The following is a 13,819-nucleotide window of genomic DNA, read 5'->3' as shown; positions in this document are numbered from 1 at the left end:
CCATCACATGTACACCCCCATGCCCCTCCCATCACTGCTTGCTGTCAGCCCATAGCTTCATTAGTTGCTAGGATCAAACAAACAAAAATTCTCAGTGCTGCCCTTGGATGTCCAGTGTTAAATGACCAAAATATAAATGTATTATATGTACACAACATATAATTTCAGCACCTAAAATCCAAAAGAATCATACCGCCAGGGAGGTTAAGCTGTGAAGCAAATTCCCTAGCAGAGTGCAACTGTACTTGCAAAATGCACCGTCTATTTGCCTTTAGTAAAATCACCCCTATGTATTTCATTGCTTTGCGATTTCTACAAAAATATGGAACTGAAAGTTTGATCATGCTATCACATTGCTACATGTATGGCTAAGGTGAAAGAAGGAGTTTTGGCATGGACATTTTGTGACAACAAAAAACTAAAGTCAGATTGTGACTTGCCTTGCTAGTAATTATACAGAAATGAAAACCTGCAATTCCCTAGTTTTTCCATGAATTGATTAGTAATTTTTGCCTCTGTGAGATCTTCAAGTAGAAGCGTGATTTAATTATGCTTTTATAGAAGGGAGTTTTCTAACCAGACTCCCCCTTTCAACCTTTTGATATGTTCTTATGTCTTTTCAACATTATTTGTTCACTGTAAAAAGAAGTGAAATACAAGCAAACATATAAAACATGAAATGTATACTAAACATACAGCACGTGTATCATTGTGGTAATTATTAGGATTATACTTTTTGTCAATATTTGTATAGTATATTGATTGTAACAATTACTATTATGTTTTTAATTGTTTAATTATATTTGTCTCTTTTTTTTTTTGTGCAGATTGTGAGTGTTGGAAAACACGTAAAAGGCTATCATTACATTATTGCAAACCTGGTAAGTACTTGTTCTCATTAATTTTGACTTATTTGCATTTTCCTGTTGCAGCAATGGGGTAAAATCAGTGGAAAATAAAAGTAGCGCATTCATTTGGTCTTCACTCATCATGCATCTCATTAAATTCTAATCAAAAGAGCATTTATCATCTCCATTATACATCATTTTACATTCAAATAGTGTGCAGCAATTCCATGTTAAAGGCCTACTTATCTCCGGAAAACTAACACCTGCTGAAGTATGTTATGTTATTTTTATTTTTGGTAAATACAGGGTGCACATTCAGAGTTTAACATGCAATATTAATTAGTCAGTTCACCCAAAAGTGATATGTTTGCTTTAGGTGGAGTCAGTTGCTGGGTTCTTACATGCCTTGGATATTCCAGCAGTGACATCTCCCTGCCATTACTATATTCATGTTCATACCCTCAAAACAATCAGTCTTTTTCAAAAAGAATAACCTTTAGGTTTGGTCTCAGTTTTTACAAGTCCTTGTTAGGCTCTCTTATGGAAGTTAAAGCAGAGTTCCACTCAAAAGTGGAACTTCCGCTTATCTGTCTCCTCCCCCCCCCCCCCGGTGCCACGTTTGGCACCTTTCAGAGGGGAGGGGAGAAGGGGTACCTGTTTTTGAAGTAGGGGTACGAGGTACGTCAGAGGATCGGCCCCCTACTCCTCCCTCTTCTTCCTATTGGTGGATTATCGAGTGCAGCACAATAGGGACCTGGCCGTGAAGCCGCAAAACTTCAATGCCGGGATCCCTCACCGGCAATGGCAGCTGCAGCACCCGACAGCCGATGGAAACATTGGCTGCGGTGCCAACATTGCTGGACTCCAGGACAGGTAAGTGTCCTAATATTAAAAGTCAGCCGCTACAGTATGTGCTGACTTTTAATTTTTGAAAGGTGGGGTGGAACTCTGCTTTAAAGCATATGAAAGCCTTTTGTTTTTATTGTGAATAGAATAAGGTATAGTAAAACCTCTGTATGGTTTCATTTTTGTAATATGTGTCCTGTTGGGGGATTTGCCTTGTCCTGTATTGAGCCGTAAGTAAGGGAAAAGCTCTCAAAGTGAGGCTAATGCCTTCTTAAACAGTTGTCAATGCAACAGGGGTCCTCAAGATTTCCACTCTATTGCAGTTCAGGTGATAATTCAAAATGTTGAATTTCCCCTTCAATTATTCTGGATGGAGTTCTGACCCCTCACTAATCCATCTAAAAAAAACAAAAAAAAAAGTGTTTGGCTTTAGATACACTTTAACCACTTGAGCTTCTGAGGATTTACCCCCCTTTATGTCCAGGCCATGTTTTTTGCGATACGGTTTTGTGTTACTTTAACTGACAATTGCGACACTGTACCCACTGTCAGTTTTTCCCCACAAATATAGCTTTCTTTTGGTCACCTGTGCATTTTTAATTTTTTGGGCTATAAACAAAAAAAGACCCACAATTTAAAAAAAAAAAAAAAAAAAATGAAAAGAAAGAATGCAGCTCTCAAAACTCATAAGTGTTCACAGACACCAAGATCTCCCAGAAAAAGTGACACAGGACAGCAAATAAACATTAATAAAAAGTCCATAAATCATTGGGGACACCCAGGGTGCATGAGAAGCTGAACTGCAGGTGAACTACTAGTCTTACACAGACACCATAGCACACCGGGCCTCTTACCCCAAGGTATGGACCACTAAATCATAGGTGGTCATACAAGCATTCCAACAATTCTCTGGCTTGTCTTTGCTCATCAATGAAAAGAACCGGATGGATCCTATTGGCCCTCTAAGATTCTTATCTAAGTCTCTCCACATGTCACATGTATCAAAATGAAAAAGGACAACTCCTCCTGGTGCAGTATATCAAAAACTTTCAAAAATGTTATTGTAAATAAATTCCAAATACTCAAATAAAAACCATAAACACAAGTGTGTCATACAGTATAGAAATTAATGGTTTCCAAACAACAAGATGGCCATGGTTTGTTTGTGATGTGACATGCAGTAACCATACTCTACCCTGTATGCTATGCATACTTGCACTTTATGACATGCTCCCCAGACCCAGCTGGTGTAAAGTTCTGATTTAAGCTATAAAAAGAAAAACTTGTGACTACTCTTAGCAGACCTGCACTTCCTTTCCCTTTAAGGTAGAGGAGAGGCGGTTTAACCTTAAGCTGCATAAGGGGTTCTTCACTGTAAGGGTGGTGAAAATGTGGAACTCTCTTCCACAATTGGTGGTAGCTGCAGGGAGTATGGCTACTTTGAAAAGACTCTTGGACGTGCATCTCACAGATCACAACATTCAGGGTTATGGGAAATGATCAGGCCACTGACACACACACACACCTGTACAGGTTGAACTGGGTGGACTGATGTCTTTATTCAACCTCAACTACTATGTAACTAAGGTCCTAAATCATCAGTTAGTGCAATGAACAATGAGAGAGCACTGGCACAAGATTACAATGTTATATTCAACAGTGGTGCCGTGCTCCCAAATGCTAATGTGCTAGTATCCCTTTAAATCTGTTTGCATAGTAATTTTCAGAATCAGCATATCACATCAAGCCCTAAATAACATAAACAAAACAGACAATGCATCAGTCCATAACGTTTCCTTTGGAATGAATTTCCTTGCGTATGCTCAATCTTTCATAAAAAAAAAAAACAGTCTTGTATTCTCATATCCAAAGAACTGCTTCCGTAATTAGTGTTCACTACTATGTGCTCCAATCATCAACAGAGGGCCGCTGATAGGGCAGTACAACCAGTCCTGTTGTACCGGGCCCGGTCCTATCAGCAACACTGTGGGGCCCGGGCAGCATTACAGTTTATTGCTGCATTAATTAAAAAAAATTGGCTTGCTAAACTTCTACCCCGCTCCTACTGGTTTATGGAGCGGGTTTATACCATTTTCCTGGACCCCATCAGGTCAACAGAGGGGCCCAGGTGCGTACAGAGAAGGGACTATTTCTTCATTTTCAGGGCGCATGTACACCATGCTGCCCTGCTACTCCCTGCAGTCCCGGCCAGCGGAGTGATACTACAATTGCCCGCCCAGTGCCCGCCTCCAGTTCTCACTTGCTGAGATGTGAGGAGGCTGACAGGAAGCATCTGAAGATCGTGGCTGCTCTGGACACAGCGAGTGAATAATAGAGCGCAGAATCCTCACTGTGTCCTATTGTGTATCTCCCAGCACAGCAGGTTATCATTAGCATTACAACAATCATCACGGGAAGCAGGGTAAGCTGGTGCTCTAAGGCCCCTTTCACACAAACGGTCCGTTCAGTTCATCAGTTCAGTCACGTCAAAATGTATCAGTTTTTCATCCGTTTTTTCATCCATTTTTTTTATCCGTTTTTCATCCATTTTTTTATCCGTTTTTCATCCATCTTTCATCTGTTTTTCATCCGTTTTTCTCATCCGTTTTTCATCAGTTTTTCATCCGTTTTTTCATCCGTTTTTTTTTTACATCCACTACCAATGAAAAAATGGATGAAAAACGGACCGTTTGTCCAATTACATCCGTTTTTTCATCCATCCGTTTTTTTGACGGATGAAAAATAGGGCATTCATCCGTTCCAAAAAACAGACATTGACGGAAGCGGATGAAAACAGATGTTAGTGGATGATCATCCGTTTTTACATAGAGATACATTGATGTCCGTTTTTCATCCGTCAACGGATGGATGAAAAACGGACAAACGGACGGTATGTGTGAAAGGGGCCTTACACGGCTCTGTGTCACATGGCTGCTGAGGGTGCTGACTTTGTATAGCTGTGCTGGGTTACACTCTGTAACACTCAGTACAGCCAGAAGTTAACACAATCAGCAAGCAGCCATGTGACATAGAGCCATGATAGAGAACAAGCTTACTGTGCTGCATGTGATGATTTTTGTAGTGCTAATGATCATAAGACAGTGAGATGCTTCATTACACTTCAGTTGGGGGAGCAGTAAATGTGCAGTGGAGCTGCATTTTTACCACCCCCAAACCAATCCCCTTTAACCACTTCCTGTCCAGCGACGTATCAGTACGTCACTAGATTGGAAAGGTAATATTTGGGTCATCACTGCAGAAATGATGGAGAGATCATTGGTTAGCCCCAGCAATTCTGCACAAAGTAAATGTAATCCTAGTGGCTAAGAAGCCCCTGGATTACTTTTACAGGCAGTGGAAGGGGGTCCCACCCCTGCCTTTAAGATGTGACTAGTAGCATTCGGTTCCTGGGACACAGTGCGAGGGATGGATGTCGTTCCTCCCACTGTGTGATGTCAGAAACCCGAAGCGACAAGGATTTTGCTTCCTTTTTCAGTCTGACGTAAACAAGCCATTACCGGCTTGAACAAGCATCTGATCAAACCCATCTTGGTTTAATTGGATGCTTTGGAGGCCAGAGGACAGATATGGGGTCATCTCTCAAAAAAGAGGACCTGTTATGGCCCATGCTATCACAACTGATGATTTTTATTCCTTGTAAAAGCAAAAAAAAGGAAGAAAAAATAAATAATTAGGCCTCACTTACACTGCTACTTGTAAACGGATGTTTAGGAGCAGTTGGGCGTTTTTTTCAGAAGCCCCTGAACTCTCCTCTATGTTATCTTATCTGTCCATGTGCACTGAGTATTTTACAGTCATTTAGAGGCAGTTGAGTTCAGTGTGGTTTTTTGGAAAGCAATTATTTGCATTCAGGATGTTCAGAACGTGTGTTTACCGGCGTTTCAAATGCAAAACGCGACTGAACGCGATCACCCACGTTTAGAGCTTGCATTTTTACTGTTTAAAGGGGAATGATTTTTTGAGCTCTAAAAACGGATCTCAGCGCAAACGCCCGCTAAATGCCGCTAAACGCGGCTGCAAACGCGACACAACGGACATTTTAAACGTCCTTTACATAGCTGTTAAATTCCAGCGTTCAAAGGACTTTTTAAAACGTCCCGTGTACATGTAGCCTTAAAGATAGAGTGTTTTTTTTACATTTCTAATAAAATACAATTAAAAAGAATTTTAAACTGCCCCTGCTCTTTGGTGCTTAGGCGCAATTGCAAACGCACACGTTGGCCCCGCACGCATATGTAAACAGCAACAAACCTGCATTTTGTTTCCAGACAGGGTCAGGGGCGGGAACAGGGGTGGGGTCAAGGGCGTGGTTGGAGATGCCCCGTCAGGTAGGCTTTACGGGGCCTCATAATTTCTAACAGCAGACCTGCATCCACATACATTATTGATAATTCCCTCCTCCGATGTGCCCTCACTTGGAGGATAAGACCAACCTATGGATCTGTTTTATGCTGTTTCACTCCTTTGGTGGCAATCTTGAATTTGGGAATCCTCCTTCTCTTACATTTATCTCCATACGTCCAAATCATAAAGAGAGAAAGCTGATATAAAAATCATAAAGAGAGACGTAAGTTTGACTTGAGACATAAGTTTGACTTGAACATCAGCTGTTCATGTGTTCACTGAACACATGAACAAATGGGGCGCTCGACGGGAAGTTTGCCCGCCGATGAGCGCCCCATAATGCACTGCGCTGTTGCAGTGCATTGATTGCTGATGATTGGTCAAAACTTGCACCTGACCTGTATGCTTTGAACAATCAAAAGCACTCTGCCTTTGACCAATCATGGCTCAGGGGCTAAGTCCACGCCCCACACTATATAAGGCTGCTGCTTACACGGCAGCCGTGTATAGTGTGTGACAATAGAGATTAGGCAGACAGTTAGTGGATTGTGAGTTCAGACAGTTTAGTGCAGTCAGTGAAGTGTACAGGTTATACCCCACTTTTATAATGTATAGATATGTTATAGTCCTGGGTTCCCTCTCTGTGCTCCCCAAGTTTGGTGTCCCTGTCACTTATGGTTCGGGACAAGTGCCATGCCAGGCAGACCAAGATTTCCCATAGATGCCAATGTTAACCACTTGCCGTCCAGACGCCATAGTTTTACTGCGGCAGGTCGGCTCTGTCCCGAGAAACGACATACCTGTACATCGCTTCGTGGGACCGCTAGCAGGGTCGCATGCACACCCATTGGCCACAGGGGGAGCCAATCAGCGGGTCCAGCAGCTGCAATTACTGCCTGAAACCCGCGATCCCTTCTCGTTTAAACAGAATGACGTTCTGTCAGTTATGGACACAGGGATCCTGTTTTCCTCTTATTTAGGAACACAGGTCTTTGTGTTCATGTAGCAAGCCCATCCTCCACAGTTAAAAAGCACCCCCTAGGGACACATTTAACCCTTTGATCGCCCCAGTGTTATGAGTACAGTAACAGTGCATATTTTTAGCACTGATTACTGTAGTAATGTCACTGGTCCCCCCAAAAGTGTCAAAAATGTCAGTTAGGGGTCCAATCTGTTCACCGCAATGTTGCAGTCCCGCTAAAAATCGGAGATCACCGTCATTACTAGTAAAAAAATCAATAAATTAAAATGACACTAGTTTGTAGACGCGCTAAATTTTGCACAAACCAATCAATATACACTTATTGGGATTTTTTTTACCAAAAATATGTAACAGAATACAAATTGGCCTAAAATGATGAAAAAAAAATAGATTTTTATTTTTTTTTATTGGGAATGTTATTATTGCAGAAAGAAAATAAAATATATATATATATATATATATATATATATTTAAGAATTGTTGCTCTCCTTTTGTTTATAGCGCATAAAATAAATATCGCAGAGGTGATCAAATACTACCAAAAGAAAGCTCTATTTGTGGGGAAAAAGGACACCATTTTTTTTTTTGGGTACAGCGTCGCACAACCGTGCAATTGTCAGTTAAAGTAACGCAGTGCTGGATTGCAAAAAATGGCCTGGTCATTATGGGGGTAAATGCTTCCGGCCCAGAAATGGTTAAAAACAGAGAGCAGTGCCATATCAAGCTGACCAATATTTCCCATAGACGCCAGTGAGCACTGACAGCTGAAAATCGGTCTGGGCAGGAAGGGGGTGAAAGTGCCCTGTATTTAAGTGGTTAAGGGAAACCTATGAAATCATTTTTAAAAAAACGGTGTAAGGTCCACCCCAAAATCTATACCAGGCTCTTTGGGTCTGGTATAGATTTTAAGGGGGACCTCAAGCAAAAAAAAAGGGAATGGGGTCCCCCTCAAAATCCATACCAGACTCTTATTGTAGCATGCAGCCTGGCAGGCCAGGAAAGGGGGGGATGAGCCAGCCCCCCCGAACCATACCAGGCCGCTTGCCCTCAACAGTGGGGGGGTTGCTTTAAGGGCCTCTTCCTGACAACCCTGGGCTGTGGTTGTGGGGGTCTGTGGATGAGTGGGCCCCGAGATCCCGGCCCCACCCTCCCCCATGTGAATGGGTATCGAGTACATAGTATCCCTACCCATTCACCAAAAAAGTGGCAAAAAGTAAGAACCACAGGAAACAGTTTTTTAAAGTCCTTTATTAAAAAATGAAAAATAGTGTCCCTCGATGTAAATCCAACGTCAATCACGACGCCCGCTGGACCCGAAAAATGGAAAAAATAAACTTCCGCCTCTTGGGACCTTTTGGGAGGCGTCCCTGCAAATAACTTCTCTCCTCTTTGACAGCTCTTACATAACCAAGGAGTGGGACCACCCGGCTACGTCACCTGGTGGCCCCACCCTTTCTGACGTCACGTCATGCCAGAATGGGGCGGTATCGCCGAGTGACGTAACAGGGTGGCCCTGCCCCTTGCCTATATAAAAGCTGTCAAAGAGGAAATGGCTCTGTGCTCGTTGGGTGTCGACACGGTTCCTGTCCAGTCGAGGATCCCAATTATCCATATTCTTTTAGCCTCCCGTCTTACCCTCCTTAGACATTGGCGACAAACCACTGCTCCAGACATTAAAGAGGTTATTTTCACTACTCACACACACGCCACCTATGAACTGATGTTCGCCTCCTCTCTGAACAGAGCTGGCTTGGTCCGCCAAAAATGGGAACCATGGTTTTCCTGGTATTCTATTCAGGGACAACAATACAGTTAATTTTTGATGTTTTCTTCTCTTTACATGCTCTTCCACTTTAGTCTGTTGACATAGTATTAAGCTGACATGAATGCTATGTTATGTTTTGTATTGGTATGTTATTTTGTCCACTCACCTAGCCCAACTGACAGATGTTCCTGGATGCGGTCAAAGCATATTGGCGGGGTGGGGGTGGGGGGGATGTGAGTCATTGCCAAAGGGTGAAGTTTGGGGGGCCTTGCCCCAGGGGGCCTGGCAGGGGGCGCCCATGGGCCATATGTGAGGGACCCGGGGGGTGGCTCGCGCTGGACCCTGGATGGGTGGGGTCCTCTCGATCTCTTGCCTTCCCCCCTCCCCCCCTCTCTCTTTCATGAACATTTTGTGTCGGACTGGTACTCAGTTGTATTATTTGCCATTATTATGTGAGTTGGACGTGGTGTGGACCATTATTTGTTCAGTTTATATGTTTTGTTTTCCTTGTTTCTGTTTAAAACTCAATACAAATCTATTGGAACTAAAAGCTGTCAAAGAGGAGAGAAGGGACGCTTCCCAAGAGGCAGAAGTATTTTTAATTTTTTCTAATTTTCATGTCCAGCGGGAATGGTGATTGCCGATGGATTTACATCGAGAAACACTATTTATTTAGATTTTTTTTAATTAAAAGACTTGTCAAAAACTGTTTCCCATGTTTCTCACTTTATGACACTTTTTTGGTGAATAGGTAGAGGTACGATGTACCAGATACCCATTCACATAGGAAGGGGGGGCGGGATCTGGGGGCCCCCTTGTTAAAGGGGGCTTACAGATTCCGATAAGCCCCCCACCTGCAGACCCCAACAACCACAGCCCAGGGTTGTCGGGAAGAGGCCCTTGTCCCCATCAACATGGGGACAAGGTGCTTTGCGTTGGGTGGCAGAGCCCCCCCTGCCTTAAAGCACCCACCCCCCATGTTGAGGGCTCGCTGACCCCCCCCCCTTTTCCTAACCTTCCAGACTGCATGCTCAGATAAGGGTCTCATATGGACTGGGGGGACCTCTCGCCATTGTTTTCAACAAAACATTATAGCCGCGAGCAAGTTTAAATGATATTTTTTCCTTTTGAATTGTCAGTATTACTGCAGCTGGCTCTATACATCATACAGATGCGCCACTTTACAGGCACATTAAGGGAACCCCTAGGCACCATATTTAAAGAAAGTTTTTAAATTTTTATTGTTTTACTTTAAGCATCATTAAAATCACTGCTCCTGTAAATACAATTGTTTAAAAAAAAATTGTATTGGTGGCCCCACACACTTTTTATGGCAATAACTTGCACACAAGCCTTTAAAATGAGGACTTTTGATTTTTTATGTTCGTGTCCCATAGACTTTAATTAAGTTTGCATGTTCGCTAGAACTTTTTCCCTGTTCGATATGTTCTGGTGCGAATCGAACAGGGGGGTGTTCGGCCCATCACTAGTTGTACCTTTAGAAGACCCACAAGTGCCTCTTTCTCCAATTATATAGATTTTATGAAAAGTGCCATAATGCTTTAAAACACCAGTTTTGTTTTTATGGACTGCTTTCATCTTTCTACTTTCCTTCTGCTAGGTTTATAAAACGATGACATGATTAATCTCAGTGAGAATTTCTTTTATGATAACAGTCTCTTAAAAACATTTACCCTCTTTATCTCACTTTTGACCTTCAGTCAGGCAGCAGTTTAATAAAACAGACAACGGCAGTGAGAATTCTGCTTTATGCTAGTGTGATAGGCTATTACTAATAAAAATGATCCATCCTCCGTGCTAATGCAATGCTTTGCATTCCAAATGCTCACTTTTCTAAATAAGTGTGAAGTGCGATTTAAAAATGCAGAAAAGATAAAGCTGATCTGTCAGAATAATAGGTCCAGTTATTTTTAGAATGTTTCATTTTTTGTGGGAGACCTTGATTGCTTTATTTCAGAATCTGAGACTAATTGTGTGGAGAGGCAAATATGTAGAATAATTAGAATTGCAGATCCAGTGTTTTCAAGTAGAATTTAATTTTCTTTGCTTTGTCGGGATGTAATAAATTATGATAGTTATTCTGCCTTTTAGACATGTCTGTTTTTAAAAGAGCACCATCACTAGTCTAAATTCATTATTTTGGAATGAATGGCGGAAGGTTGAAAACTCCACTGGGTGTATAGATTTTCTCACACTCTTGGTATAGAAATGACAGTCAGACCTTGTTGTGGCTTAACTACTTGTCAGCCCCAAAAAAAAAACTAAAGTCTCATTTTTTTTTGTTAAAAATAACAAACGTGTTATACTTACCTCCTCTGTGCAATGGTTTTGCACAGACCTGCCCAGATTCTCCTCTTCTTGGGTCCCACTTCAGTGCTCCTGGCCCCTCCCTACTGTTGAGTACCCCCACAGCAAGCAGCTTGCTATGTGGTCAACCAAACCAAGCCACAGTTTGGTCCCTCCCCCTTTCTCTCCTCATTGGCTGACTGATTTTGATTGACAGAAGTGGGAGCCAATGGTGGCGTGCTGCTGTCTCAGCCAATGTGAAGAGGAGTGTCAGGCAGCCGAGACACTCCTGCAACATTGCTGGATCTAGATGGACCTCAGGTAAACATTAGGGGGGCTGAGGGGGGCTGCTGCACACAGAAGGCTTTTTATCTTAATACATATAATGCATTAGGGTAAAAAACCTTCTGACTTTACAACAACTTTAAGGATTTTACCGGTACCACCTCAAATATGATAAAATATCAAATGTTTATTGTACAGATTAAAAGCATGTAAACAGTGAAAGAACACTTGTATATTGATACAGAGTAGTTTCCTCATCATCCCTGCCAAAGTTTGGTGATGGGTTGCATGGTGTGAATTCGACACGTGTCATGGGTCACTGCCCACTTCATCAGGAAGAAAACTACAGCCGAGCTCTATCAATATGGAAAATATATATTTGTCAGATTCAAAAAAAGACTATTAAATAGAACGTCTTGCATCAGATGGAGTTTGCAACAACTGGTATTAAAAGTATTTAGTTTTGTATGCTTTTTATACAGCGGCTGTCAAACATGTATAAAAAGCATACAAAACAAAATACTTTTAATACCAGTTGTTGCAAACTTCAAAAAAAGCTAGGTCAGTTCATCTGGCATATGTCCAGTGTATTACCATAGGCCAAGGTTCAAGCCTCAATAACAGGCTTTATAAGATGTAAACATCTAGGAGATAAAAGAAAGGGTATAGTAGTGATGCTAGTGTGTACAAATTAGAATGGTTGTAAATAACATAAGGTATTATTAAAGAAAAGATAGAGGGCTTTGTATCCATTAGGTTGATAAGGGGGCCCAAACAATCCCAACTATGCATCTACTTGTGTCAGCCACCTGTTAGCTTTAGATTTGGACCCTTCATGTGAGTCCTGGGGTCTTTGTATGATTTGATGCTTATTGTAAAGCTACCTTTGAAGCTGTCTGCTTGCCTGATATATAGTAAAGAGTTGATGACAAAGTTACATCAAGTTAAAGGTTTTTAACAGTTTCAAAGTGTAAAAACCAAGTTATTCTTGTTCTTAATTTAGAGTTTAGTGTGAACTGATGAGAAGCAGATGACACACGAGTAACGTGAGCTTGATAATCTGTAGCGGCCAGGAAATAGGAGCCAACTAACCATTATAGCACATGAAATGTTATGCATGTTTCTTGAGGGAGCTTCTCTTCTGGTAGATAGAGCTGTAGCCAAGGTGATATCATTGAAGGATGCTTTATTGAGAGTTAGACATGACCCAAAAAGGAAACCCTGTAGACTGCAGAAGAGCTTGTGAGTTTAGTGGATGGGCAAAGACCAAGGACCTTTCACTTCCTAGAAGTTGTGTACAAACAGACAGTCATCCCTAAGTGTTGTGTTACATGAGTCACATGGTGGGTCTGTTAACAGTGCTTATGGGAGTAAATGGTTTTCCAGGTTTGCCAACACATATTTCAAATAAATGCCTATTGGCCTTCTCTCATGCTAACAAGGTCAGATGAATTGGTCACTGACTAGTGAGGGTGCAGACTAGGAAAAGGTTAGTCCAGACCCAAAGCACGCTGTAGAAATAGGAAGAAATAGCCCGGCTGCCGCACACCTCATCTGGCCTAAGTGGTTAGCAAGTAAGGATATCTTTAGCTATATTCATCCAAGCCATGCCCCCAGCATGTTTTGCCCCACCCCCAGAGCTTAATCACGGAGGTCATGGAGTCCATTATTAAGCTGCGGGGGTGGGACATGTTGGGAACATGGCTTGGATGAATCAAGCTGAGGCTCGTTTTACTTGCTAACCACTCAAGCTGGGCGAGGTGTACGGTGTATTTCTACAACATATTGCAAATACACTAAATTTAAAACACCAGACCACATCGTACCTACATGAGCTTATTAAACAAACAATTCCAAAACAAAGAACTTTAATATGTAGTATGTTCTGGTGCACACTGTCACCAAAACAGAAGGTGATCAGAGATCCAGAGTGGTCACCAGAACAAAAAATGTGAGGGCAGTTCTTCCAATGGAACACCAATTGTCTAAAAGGGGAATTTCTCCATCTTTGTAGAGAGTTTTTGTGTGTCTTTGGGACAGAAAATTAAGGGAAATAAAACAAAAATAGCAACAACAAAAAAAATGGGGTATTAACCCTTTCCCAGAGATGAAAAGTATTGGCCACTCATACACTTTAAGGTAAATTGAGTGGAATGTCTAATTTGTTCACCATTGCAGTATTTAAAGTGTTTGTAAACCTCAGTCATTAAATCTGAACAAAGCACATATATCTGTAGTGTTTTTACTCGCCTATCTCCAAAGCTCTAAGGCCCCTTTCACACAGGCGGACCGTTCAGATCCGCCTGTCCGGTTTTTTTTGGCGGATCTGAACGGTCCCCCCATGCATCTCTATGGGGGATCGGATGTCAGCGGAGACATGTCCGCTGACACCCGATCCGTCAAATCTGGACGGATGGAAAC

The 13,819-nt window shown here is 42.0% G+C and overlaps 1 protein-coding gene across 9 annotated transcripts in view; it reads left to right on the top strand.

Moving 5' to 3' along the window:
• Positions 1 to 13,819, top strand: part of GRIA4 (glutamate ionotropic receptor AMPA type subunit 4) — a 526,033-nt gene that overhangs the window by 352,065 nt on the left and 160,149 nt on the right. For all 9 annotated transcript variants that reach the window (XR_014224898.1, XM_082244804.1, XM_082244803.1 and 6 more), the window contains exon 5: positions 828 to 881. Coding sequence is in view for 8 of the 9 variants with exons in the window: in XM_082244804.1 (XP_082100930.1) it covers positions 828 to 881 (54 nt within the window). In the remaining variant the exon portion in view is untranslated. The remainder of the gene's footprint in view (positions 1 to 827; positions 882 to 13,819) is intronic.

The sequence above is a fragment of the Pelophylax lessonae genome (assembly GCF_965119305.1).
Source record: "Pelophylax lessonae genome assembly, chromosome: 2".
Classification (NCBI taxonomy): Eukaryota; Metazoa; Chordata; class Amphibia; order Anura; family Ranidae; genus Pelophylax; species Pelophylax lessonae.
Note: the sequence above shows the minus strand (reverse complement) of the source record. Positions and strands in the feature narration are given on the sequence as shown.